General features: G+C 38.5%; 1 protein-coding gene across 4 annotated transcripts in view; it reads right to left on the minus strand.

Moving 5' to 3' along the window:
• The window catches only part of LMBRD1 (LMBR1 domain containing 1), a 232,243-nt gene that overhangs the window by 67,657 nt on the left and 151,476 nt on the right, over positions 1 to 13,110 (minus strand). For 3 of the 4 annotated variants that reach the window (XM_032770339.2, XM_032770342.2, XM_032770338.2), the window contains exon 9: positions 51 to 115. The exons of the other annotated variant lie outside the window; for it this stretch is intronic. In XM_032770339.2, the coding sequence (XP_032626230.1) occupies positions 51 to 115 (65 nt within the window). The remainder of the gene's footprint in view (positions 1 to 50; positions 116 to 13,110) is intronic. 4 annotated transcript variants of the gene reach the window in all.

A 13,110-nucleotide genomic window follows, 5' to 3' on the forward strand; every position in this document is an offset into this window, starting at 1 on the left:
TACATGATCTGTGTAACTGATTTACAAAATGGACACTACAATATACTTACTTTGACAGGAAGAGAGAAATGGTGAACAACAGTGCCACAAGGATGAAAAATACTCCCCATATGATCTAAAACAAAGATATATTATTACAATGTAGCTGACGTGCTCTCTGAAGTTGATATTAAAAGCACAAAAACATTACGTTCAATTTTAATGATCACAGACTGTTCATGTGTTATAATCTTTTAATCAAATTGAGCTAGGATGATATTTTTATTTAGTGAATATTTCCATCCACTTTTTCCACATACATGTTTTAAAGGACTTATGAATGAAGGAAGATTTGATAGAAAATGCTCAAAAAGGTAAAGGGTATTCACTTAACCACTTAAAATACTATCTCCCTCCTGCCCCAGTGTTAATTGAGGCAAAAAGGAATTCATTGCTTTTGCCTGGAGGTGACTTAAACCTTATTCACAGAAGTGAACATGAAATGTTTTAAAATTTTGGTAGAGTGCTGTAAGTTGATATAGTGCTCTCCCATCCATTAGTCATGGAAACAGGGTAAGAGAAGGGCACGTGAAAGGTTATATTGAACAAACGTGACATTCAGTATAAAAAGTGTGTCCTTATACTTGCTATATTAAAAAGCACAGAAAAGTTTAACTGTGAACCAAATGGAGATTTGGCCGTTCCTACACAGAAAACTGACAGAACAGACTTAATTTCCTCCTTTGCTGTGCTGGATCCACATGGAAGAGGTCTATGAAAAATGTCATCACTAGTAATTGGTCTTTGCATGTCCTCCTCTCCACTGGAAAAGAATCAAAACAAGCAAGCCATACCTTGGGAGGGAATAATAGTACTAGAAGAGAAACAGAGCTGCCTTTGTTGTTTTTTTTTAAAAAACACAACTGCCAAAAGGACTTCTTGTTGAAAACCTCATTTGCAGGAGATAAGTTTAGTAAGAAGTGAAATAATGTAATGTGGCCCAAATATCCATTCAGCATTCCTTCAATAAAGAGGCTTCTGGCGACATGAATACACTTCCAGTTCCCCCCATCAGCCAAGCAGGATTTAGTATTTCAAAAGCTATGTTTACTATTTCAAAGCCATGTAGGATTTCATTTTTAAAAATGATATTGTGCAGCTCAGAAAGACTTAAGCCACCTAAGCAAGGAAAATTGTATTTGAAATGGATTCAAAGACTTTTGAGGACAGACTAGGAAAAAGAAAGTCACCAGCTAAACACAATGCACAATAAAAATCAGAACAGCTTATCGAAAGGAAAAAAGGAAAGTGCAGTTTCAGGAAAATCTTAGAGAAGAGCCACTTAGCCATTCTGCTAGCCTAAAATCCTAAAAAACTTAACTGAGTAGGTTTCAAGTTATGTTCAGGGTTTTGAGATTTTAGAAAAAAGAGTGGCTAATTTATAATGCTAACTAGCTTTTACAAATTAATGTCTAACTTGTGCAAAAAAGTTTTGGTAAGCCAAAGAGCCTACTCCCTGCATTCTGTAGAAAGAGCTGTAGAGAGTCACATTGAACATGAATTTAGGGAGCCAGAACCACTGAAAATTTTATTTCCATGGACTGAGCTCTAAGAGCATGCCTGGACAAAGCAGTTTGAGCCTTGAAAATGAACATTAACGTGAACTACTGTGTGATTCATTTCTGAAACACAGATATTTCTGAACAGGAAAAAATGTACTGGATGATATCTGGGAATAGGCAATTAAAAATACTCTGCCTTTAATTCCTGTCTTTTATGAGGTCCTTCTTTCAAAATCGTTGGATTGTCTTATTTTAAGCAGTTTTTAGCCAATTTCACTTATTCCATTTCAATCCAAATTGTGCCAATGCATTGCCCTATGTCAAATTCTTGTCTTCCTGCAGGATCAACTCGATTCCAGCACTGATCTGGGTCAGACACTCCACAGAAAATAAAAATGCATGTTTTTGATAACTTGACTGTCACCCAGTCCCAGTTTGCTTTAATTTTTGTTAATCTTCTTTATTGGATTTATCTGCAGCCACCAACACCATCAATTAGGCTATCAAACATTTTATCTCCCCTCCTTAAGTGTTCCTGTGGAACATTACTGCTGAGAAAGATTTACTTTTCACTTGTATGACTAAGCCTCCCAACTTTTTGTCCAATGGCTATTAATTTTCTCCATCTCCTTTGTCCCCCACCCCCCTTGAGATAATTGGCACCCACGGATAGGACTATCGAATAAATCCCAGTTGTGTGTCTCCCCTCCGTTTACCATCTTCTCTATTACCTGGTTCCTAACATATGTTCTGAAAGAACCAGAACTGTCTCACATTTGATATAGTCAAAAGTAAACTCCTATCTTCTAGTATATCTTGACTTTAGTTGTATCACTCCTGTATCCGAGTTCTGACTGTAACCAGCCTTTTATATACATATATCTTGGTGGTCTACTCCTGTTGATGTTTATATTACTAGATGTTCACCAAATTCAGAAATGTTTATAACTATAGTATTGTGAAAATTTTCCAGTATTTTGCAGTGCACAATGTGTGTTTATGTTGTAATCTGCAACTAATAGTTAATCTGTCTCAGGGTTTGTCTTCACTACCAGGATAAATCGATCTAAGTTACGCTACTCCAGCTACGTGAGTAACATAGATGAAGTTGACATAGCTTAGGTCGACTTGCAGCACAGTGAAGACACCAGGGTGTCAATGGGAAATGCTCTCCTGTTGATTTACCTTAATCTTCTCAGGGAGCTGGAGTACAGGGGTTGAACTGAGAGCACTCTGATGTCAATTTAGCGGGCCTTTACTAGACCCACTAAATCCATCACTGCTGCATCAATTGCAGCAGCGTAGTTCTCTTTGTAGGGAAGACCAGCTCTTAACCACTGGCATGATCAGATATTTTGATATACCTCTCCTAAAGTGATTAAGTTCTCATTCAGTTACTACACTATTTTTTAAATCCAAACTAAGAACTTAACTCAAAATATTCCTTCTAGTTTAATATGCACTATACACATTAAATGGATATTCTTATTTAAATGACCATTACAATACTTAAGATCTCTCTTCCAACACTGTTGCAATATTTTAAAACTAAAAAATAACTGTACCAGCATCTTTGCTTGAGGTTCAGTAAACTGCTGTTTGAAGACTCACTTTACAGAAAATTTTTTTTAAACTGTTCACACCAAAGTTACTCTAATACTTAAGATAGCCATACAATATTTTGCTAACATATGGATTTAAAATATTGTAATTTTTGTGAATTTAAACATGTCAGTAATATTAGAAAAAATCCATCTCTAGAACAGTTTGCCAGAATACAATTTCCATATTAGCACTGGTATTTTCCTCTTCTCTGTTCACAAGGATAAATAGTATTCCTTTTAATAGTTTTCTGGTGTTCATTTTTACACAGAGATATACATTTATATATTTAAAATAAAATATATATATAGTGCAGTGCTAGGAACAGCTAAGATACTGCGCAGAACCCTCAAACTCCCAGGCCTCTGGTAGAGGACCCGAGGTTGAGGAAGACATATACCACCCATAGGGGTGAGAGAGGAATTTTTTTTTTTTTTTTTATATAAGTGTTAAGGTTTTACTTGTTATGGATCATGTTTTAATGTTTAAGATAACTGCAGTCTGAGATGGCATCCTAAAACTTGAATGAAATAAAACTAATGAAAATAATTCACTAAGAATTCCTGAATTTTTTATCTTAAACATTTTCAAACAAAGTAGTATTTACAGGAAAACAATATGATGGCCTGATTCAGGGAAGAAGGATGAGTCAGTGCATAGAACACTAGCCTGGGACCTGCAAAACTTGTTCAGTTCTCCGCTCTGCTAGAGACACTTGTGATTTTGGGCAAGTCACTCACTTTGTGCATCAGTTCCAATCCGTAAAATAGGGATACTATTTTCCTACCTCAAAGGAGTATTGTGAGAATAAATATACACAAAAAAATGTAGAGTGATCAGAAACAGTTGCTAGGTACCTTAGAATGACTTCATTGGCTGTAAATTGACCTATGAAAGGATTTATATTGAGTTCAATAATCTTTGGCTCTGGTGCAGTGAGGAAATATAAAAAGTAAGATATCCCCTCCCTCTACAATTGTACTATGAAGGAAAAGAGGGATGCTGTAGTTCTTCAGAGTCCAGGACTGAAAGTCAGGAGACTTGAGTTCTAATCCTGAATGACATGACCCACTTGTGAACTGGGCAACTCAGAAACCTGTCTGCACCTCATTTAAGTTATTTTTTTTAAAAAAGAAATGCATGTTTACCTATCACATTCATGAAAAAAATCAAAAGCCAAAGCACTAGTAAATAGAATAAGAAAATACTGAAAATATTATGCCATTATGTAAATATCGATGGTATGTCATCACCTGGAATAATGTATTTGGTTCTGGTCACCCTATTTGAAAACAGCAGATCAAGAAGGTATCAAGAGATTAGTAACAAAGATATTAGGCACCTGGACAGAGACTACCATATGAAGAGAACATGAGAAGAGACATTGTTTAATTAAGTTGTCTCTTGGTTTTATACTTTAGTCCAACCTCTCTGAGGCAGGGGCAGTCTTTGTTCTATGTTTGTACAGCATCTAGTACAATGGGGTCCTGGTCCACGACAACAGCTCCTACGCAGTAGAAAGGTGATAAACAACATGACAAAAGGTTTACTAAAATTAAGGAATGATGCAGAGAAAATGTAAATTGTATCTTTGTACTGTGAGGGAGCGAATAGAAACACCCAAACCAACAAGATTTAGAAACTGAAAATGAAGTTTTATATAAACATGTGGAACTCCTAGCCACATGATGCAACTGAAGCCAACATTTTAGTAGGATTCATAAAAGCATTGAATACTTATATGGGTAATGAAAATATAGTAAGGGAAGCCACAGTTACAGTAGATGTCAATTTTTTTAGAAGAAATATACACTCTTATGCTTTGGGGCACTGGACTAAGCAATGCAACTAAAAGGGCTATGTAAAGGTATAGTATATCAATTCCACATCTCGGAGAAAGTGATACATGAATGCAGAAAATAAAAACCAAACATGAATGAGTCACCAGAAACAGCTGGGAGCCATTGCAAGGCACTACACAAGTTAGACTATGTCTATACTACAAGTTAGGTGTGTAACTCCCCAGCTAATGAACATATTCTCAAGGTAGTGTGAATTTTAATAGCAGTCTCACTGCAGTGGAGGCACGGCTGAGCTGTGCCGAATGCAAACCCACCTGAAACCAGCTAGAGAGCTAGTATGAGTATTTGTACATGAGCAGGGAAATCACACCCCTAGTTTGTACAATCACAGAATCATAGGACTGGAAGGGACCTCAAAATCATCTAGTTCAGTTCCCTGTACTCAAGGAAAGGCTAAGCAATAACTAGACTATGCCTGACGGGCACTTGCCTAACTTGTTCTTAAAAAACCCCTAATGGAGATTCTACAACTCCCCATGCAATTTGTAGCGTGGATGTAGCCTAAAATAAGGAATCAATGTGACCTTTGACAGATTTCTTTGAAATTTCACTCAGTACTAGGAGAATACTAAACAAATAGAGGAAGACCGATAGATATTTTAAAACTCCATATAATATCATATAATAGAAAAAGACTAGTGAGTCTGACCATGATTCCAGGAAACCTTCTACAGTGTTCCATAAAAGATTGCTAAGACATAGTTATTAGTGTGAATATACAGAAATAATTTAATGTCTGACATAGGAGGCCTTTGATGGGGCTGGTAAAAAGGAGGGAGAAAGGCCGATTCTGGGTATAAGTCTTTTTGCTATAAGGTAATTAATTTGATAATGGCTATAAAAACTTACAATCAATGATTTGGGAATGAATATTAAGATAACTAACTGAATAAAAGCTGGTGAAAGATCATGGTACAAAAGTTATCTAGTAAATACTAGTAGGTCATTTTGGAAAACAAGTGAAGTCCCTTGAGATTTGGCACTGGGGCAAACCCTGTTCAGAATCTATATAAATTAACTTGAAATAGGAGCAGGACACCTGAATTCTAAATTTACTAACAAAATTGGAGAAATTTTGTAAATAAAGTAAGTAAATTAAATCCAGGCAACACAGACCTGAAGGAGAATATGAACAGACTTGCAATATGGACAAGTAAGTGGCAGACTGAATTTAACACTGACAGGTGAAAGGGCATGCACTGGGAGAGATCAAATAAGAGGTGGTAGTAAACATGTAATGAAACAAAACTTAGGGAAAATATCAAGCAACAAACCTGGAAGTAGCATGGAATAATATTAAAGAGAAGGCTCAGTGTGCATCAGGAAGAAGGGGAAAGAGGACTAAAATAATAGAGAAATTGGCTATAAAAGCATGAAATAATGTTAGCCTGTGTAAGGTTCATGTAGGACTATTTTAGGAAAACTATTTATAGTATCTGTCACTCATTTTAAAAGTAAACTAGAATATTTTAAAATATGTAGCCTGTACAAGATACCATATCCTTTTACTGATTTATTTGCAAATTTAGGTTAAAAATAATTAAATTTTAAAACAAAATAGCTGAACATCATTTCTTCCCTTATGCGCTCCTGACAAGACACAAATGTAGGATGTCATGTTTGTCCTGTCATAGATGGTAACACTACAATCACCTAGATCAGCATTTCCTGCCTTTTCAGTTAGTACATTGTTGAATGCTGCAGGCCAAAACAAAAAACTCTGGTTTAAATAGGCAGAAGAGTGACTGCTTTTCAATTATTTTGCTTTAAAAAGTAAAATTGACTACACCATTGTCCTGCCAGTCACCTGGCTGGATGTCACACGCCCAATGGCGATCATTATGGATGTGGGATAAGACTCAGCACTGAGACTTTTTTTCCTGTTTAGTTTATAGTTTATATGCTTATACTTTGTTTTCTGCTTGAATAATGTTATTACAAAAAATGGACTTTTAAGGTGGTTATATTTTTACTTTTCATACTAACTAAATAGTTTACAACAGTAGTGGATAGACTCCCTCTTTTGATTTGAGCTATATATTAATTTAATTTGCTTGGAGGCATAGGAGACTCCCTTTTAGAGTTTTCAGAGATCTAAGACTTCAGCATTTTTTGCAACCCACATTCTTTTTTTTTAAAGTTGTGTCTTTACCTTCCTCTTTCACTCAAGGTGGCACTGGTACTCATTCTTGTTCTTATGATGCCTCTAAAGCAGAAGCAAAACTTCAAGGCTGGTTGGTTTTTGGCTTTTTTATTTTTTAAATAATCCATTGCAGTATCTTAAGGCCTAATACAATGCGCAAGAAAATAACTGGATTGCACTACAATCACCATTTAAAATTTCTTCTTGCTCTGTGCTAGAGACTAAAACTAACAGATAAACATTTGTACTGCAAAATCAATTATACCTAAATTTTGTTTGGAATCAATATTCTTTTCCATTTAAAGTCTTGAGAAGCAGTTCAATTCCTCTGAATTTAATCCTGATTTAGTCACTTAAAATTAGTCAGCTGAAACCACGATAAAAAAATTGAGCAGTCTTACAAATATGAAAAGATCTCCATCAGAATTCATGGATGTTTTAATTGTTACATAGAAAGATTGAGATTTTAGAAACATTAGTAATGAATACAACATACAGATATTGGGTAATTCTTCAATACCTAACAGATTTGGGGAAGGGGTCAAATGGAGTAAGAAGGGGGCAGAGACTTTGGGGAAGGGTTGGAATGGGGCAGGGCAGGGGCAGGGAAAGGCTGGAGTTGGGGCGGTGGGGTGTGAACAGCCAACCATCAGAGCCAGGGAAAGTTTTGGCACCTATGCAAAGGCCTTATACTCAAAAAGATCCTCCATGTGTACTCCCCACCCACAAAAAGTTAAGCATCCATCACTATAGTTCTAGACAGAGGGAGAGATGCAAGTTCTGCAGACATTTGCAGGGTTCTTCTACAGAGACTACTACTACTAAAAGGTACAGGTTCAAATGATGTTTCGTCAACCAATCTTGTATTCACTGAATGTAGTCTGCCATGCAGTATCATGAAGGTACAGGAGAACATGTGTCTTAGAAGTAAGAGACAACCTTATGGTGGTACTTAGATCCTGAATCTATCCTGAGGAATATACGTTATAGACTGATTGGAAGTGCTCCAATAAGTCTTTGAACCTGCTTCAAGATGGATTTCTGTACATTTCAAAACCTGGGCTGAAATTCAACCAACTGAGCATGATACAGATGGACTCAGACATGATAAGATCTCCCCCATACCAACCAACAGCCTAGGTATCAGTATATGATAGTGTTCCTTTTCTTTAAGTATTCTGAAATACCGTACCTCGGTGAAAAACCTTGGTGTGGTTGAAGTCCAAAGAATAGACCAAAATACTGGTAATGGTGGTTCTGACCATAAACTTTATGTACTTCCCGTGTTGTGGGATTATCAATATGTGGAAGTATGCATCTTGAAGGTCAAGAGAGGTGGACCAGTTCCCTGATTCCAGAGAGAGGATTACAGAGACAAGTATGACCATCCTGAACTTCAACTTGTATATCAACTGTTGAATTTTCTCAGATCCAGTATAGGTTGCCATCTCTCCTTCTCTGGGATAAAGAAGAATTTGCTGTAAAAGCTCTTCCCTTAGTGTAGAGGAAGGACAGTGTGAGAAAACCAAGCATAACTGCACCACAGCTGTGACATGCTGGTATTGGGGCCTTAAGGGAGTTAAATGCTTACTCCATGTTTCAGGAGCAGCAAGTAGTCCAAGATCTTCAGTATGGGGGCATCCACTGAGTCAATATTTTAAGTCACCCATATGGAGAATCTTTTCCACTTTCAGAAGTCTTCCTGCTCTGTATAAGAATCTCCTGAACTTGTTAACAGTCTGTCAACAGTGCTCAACCAACCAACATCCAAGCTGTCAGGTGCAATGACAGGAGAACTGAGTGCACTATCTGACCTTGGTTCTGAGATATGTCTGGGCAAGGTGGAAGGTCTATGGGAGGCCACTTGAACATCAGTAACAGGTCTGACAACCAAATCTGTCCCAGGGGCTATCATGATGGACAAGACCTTGTCCCATATGATCTTAGCTACTACCCTGGTGATCAGAGGGGAATCAGTGGGAAAGCAAATAGGAGTCCTTGAGACCAACTGAAGGAGAAAGACATCTGGTAGGGAGCCCAGCTCATGTCTCCTCTGGAAGTTCAAATACATGGTGGTGTCCTCTATGGCAAACAAGTCTATGATGGGAGTCCCACAAGCAGCATAACAGGTTAGGATGGATTTCTGCAGTAACTGCTCACAGCTGGTCACTGTATGTCTGCTTAAGAAGTCTCCCAGATTGTTGCTGACACCTGGAAGGTGTACTGCCAGCAGAGTTACACAGTGTTGATTACACTATATCCAGAGCTTGATGGCTTCCTGGCAAAGAGGGAATAATTGAGCATCAACTTGCTTATTTATATAAAATGCAACACAGACCTGTTGCCTATAAAGATGTGCACTGTGGAGCTCCACAGAATAGGCAAGAATACTATGCAGGTCAGTCTGATGGCCCCCAGCTCCAAGACAAGTTGTGATAATTGGGCCTAAAAGTTTACCCTAACTGTAAACTCAACTGGTGAAAAGTTGGTAAAGGATTAAGAACTGTCACAATGATCCGTTATACAAAATTGTTGAAGAAAATATGTGAGGAGACAAAAAGATTAAATAAATTTTAACAAGGTCTACTGATACCACTCAAGGACTGACAAAACTCTAACTGATAAACAAGAGGAACAAGGATTGGAAATCAAGGAAGCAAAACTGGTGCGTTGGAAATTACAACTAATTGGTGGACAAAATAAGAGGTCAGATTATTCCACCTATGGCCTGTTTAGGGTGCCCTTAAATATATTTTTGGGAGAAGAATTAACTTTCACCACCACAGTGGCAGAAGGATTTGTTGCCATGATACCAGACCTTTATACCCCAGTGGGGATTCTTGACCATCACTGCACCAACAAGGACCACAACCTGATACATGTGAGATCCTGCTTTGTCTTTCTTCCCCTCCTTCACGTGCTCCTTTTTGCCAGTCTCCTCAAATCTTCCTCCTGTCCCCTCTCTCAGCTTTTCACCTGATCCTGAAATCAGCTGTACTGCATGGCACGAGCATAACAAGATGAGATGGCCCATTCAGCTGAGCTGGCCTGAGAAGGACCTGTGAATGTGAGGGACCTACCAGACCAACCAGATGATGTTGCTGACTGGGGAGGTAAACAGGGGTACTGAGGAACAGATATCGTAGCTGACCTTGAAGTCCAAAGCATCCATCCATTACCAACCAGCTGCCCTGTATCCTGAGAACATCAACAAAAGTCGTATTTCCCTCCATCTTTACTATCTTCTCTCTTCTTTCCCATCTGTGTGTTTTGTCTAAAGCACGAAAATGACTATTGTTCTAGATTCAGAATTGAACAATAGAACTAACCCACCAAGAAAAATTATTTGAATATGAAGCTTTAACCATTTCACTGTCCCCAGAAACTGATGCAAAACAATCAATTTCAGTTTCAATGCTCTTCATCTTCTTTTGATTCTGTTCCTTGTGTAGATTTCAATCAATACATTTCTAACTGTTGACATGAATTTTATAGCATTTACGCATGCTGAGGTCTCTGCATGCCAAATCCCAGCACTTGTTTAAACATTGTTTAATGCTGGACAGTGACTAGATTATGTCTAAACCTCGTGATAGGCTGGGCTTTCCTCTAACGTCACACTCCAGCAGTTTTAGATCTCTTCCCCTTCCAAAGTCCTTTCCCTTCTTGGGAATCTTACTCCAGCCTTTCCAGGATCTCAGGTGTGGGGGACTTCGGTTTAAGGGGATGTTCAGTCTTGCTTTCCTTTAAGGCCTGGTTTGTTTGTGGCAGTCCAGCACCACTGGACCTGGGTTCCGGTTTATCTTCAATTGCTGCCCCATAGTGATCAGCTTATTATGAGCCCATTAAATCTGTTTATGTGGTGGAGGCTTGTCAGCTGCTTCTCCCTCTCTGTGGCTCTGTAGAAAGATTCAGCTACTTCTGTGGTACAGTTTTCTGCCTGATTGCCCTTTCCTGTGACAAAGCTTTCCTTCTTAAGCTTGCATCCCCCAGCTAGAGCAGGCTCTGCAGGTGGACTTCTGTATCAGTTGAGCCCAGAGAAGACTGTTAGTCTTCTCCTGATTGGGTGGTAAAAAAAAAAAAAAAAAGAAAAAAAAATCAGCTTTGGCATGATCCTTTTCTGGAGGATGATGTACTCTGAACCTATATGGTTGGAGAGTTAGGTCCCACTTTATTATATGGGGATTTGAGTCCATCATATCCAGCCAATTTAAAGGGGCATGATTCGTGATCAATGAAAAGGGATTGCCCAGCATGTAGTACTTAAGATAACCTATGGCCCACTTAATCGCTAGTGCCTCCTTCTCAATAATTAAAGAGACCCTCTCCTTGGGGAACAATTTCCTACTTAAATACAGAATGGACGCTCTTCAACTGCAAAATCATGTGAAAGCATAGTGTCCAGGCCAACATGGTAGTGTCTGTAATTGAATTTATGTAAATATTAAAAAGGATGGGTGCCTGACAGGTGTCTTCAAGTTCTGAACTGCAAAAAAGCTTTGAATATCCCATAGAATCTTCTTAGGGTTACTGTCTTTTATAAGGTCTGTTAGGGGAGCCGTGATCGAAGCAAAGTTCAGGAAAACTTCCAGTAACAGCTGGCCAGGCCCAGGAAGTGTCTCATTTGGCTTTTTGTCTAGGGGACTGGGCATATGATTAGAGCCTACACTTAATTGATTACTGGCTTCAAAAGTCAACCCCCTACTGTGTGGTATCCTAGAGAGCTCAACTCCATATTTGCTAATTTACATTTTGTTGGGTTTGCTATTAGTAGGGATCCTAATATTGCCCTCAGAAGTTGTAGGTGATCTTCATATGTGGAGCTATAATGATATCAAGGTAGACTGACATACTGACAATGGAGGCTGAGAACTTTATTCACAAGCCACTGAAAAGTTGCTACTACCCCATGCAATCTGAATGTCACGGTCTTTAAATGAAAATGTCCCTAGGAAGTCTGTTCTCGTGAGGAGGGGCGATAAGGGAATTTGCCAATATGCCTTTATGAGATCAGTGGTACTAAGGTATCTTGCAGGTTCCAACCACTTCAGCAGTTCATCTACCCACGGGCACTAGATAACTGCTGAATTTCAAAATGAAGTTGACTGTACAAAAATCGTTGCAAAAATTAACCAAACTGCTGGGGACCAGAACTTTGGGCTTCTCCACTCACCTTTAGATTCTTCAATCACACCGATTTTTAACATTGCCTATATTCCTTCCCAGACTATGCCCCACATTTTCCATGGCAGAGACTGCAATTTCTCCTTAGCTTGTTGCACAGGCGATGTTATACTAGCCGTTTTTTTTTTCCAGATATGGAGTAGAGCATATAAGCAAAGTTCTTGATCACTTGGGAGAATTGTATTCTGTTCCAGAGAGAGTACCATCCCTGTCACCATGGGTATTGGTTCCTTGCATATTTGAACTTGAGGCCCTAATTTAGGCCACCATATCAGGAAAAGGAAGTGGATGAGTCATTCTACAAGCAGGTAACAAGACTGGCTAGCACACATGAGCTAGTATTAGAGAATTTTAACATCCTTGCATCTTTTGGAAGACTATTGCAGCAAAACGTAATACGTCCTGCAAATTCTTAGCAGGTGTAGGGGACAGCTTTCTGATTCAGAAAGTTGAGGAAACAACTAGGGGGTTTCTCCCCTTTGGATCTAGTTTTGAACAACAAGGATGAATTAGTTGCAAACATGAAGATGGTCAAGAACTTGGGAGGAAGTTCAATTCAAGGTCCTATAGAAAGGAGAACATTAGAACAGCAAAACAAGGACACTGAACTTCAGAAAGGCAGATTTCAACTGGAGGGGGCAAGGTCCTATGGAAAAAGACCAATTAGGAAGAAAAGGAGTCAAAGGGGTTGGCAGTTCTTAAAAGATGCGATACTGGAGGCTCAACATCAAGCTATTCCAACACAGAGGAAAGACAATAAGAGCCTCAGGAAGCCAGA

Source organism: Chelonoidis abingdonii, chromosome 3 (assembly GCF_003597395.2).
Source record: "Chelonoidis abingdonii isolate Lonesome George chromosome 3, CheloAbing_2.0, whole genome shotgun sequence".
NCBI classification, from domain to species: Eukaryota; Metazoa; Chordata; order Testudines; family Testudinidae; genus Chelonoidis; species Chelonoidis abingdonii.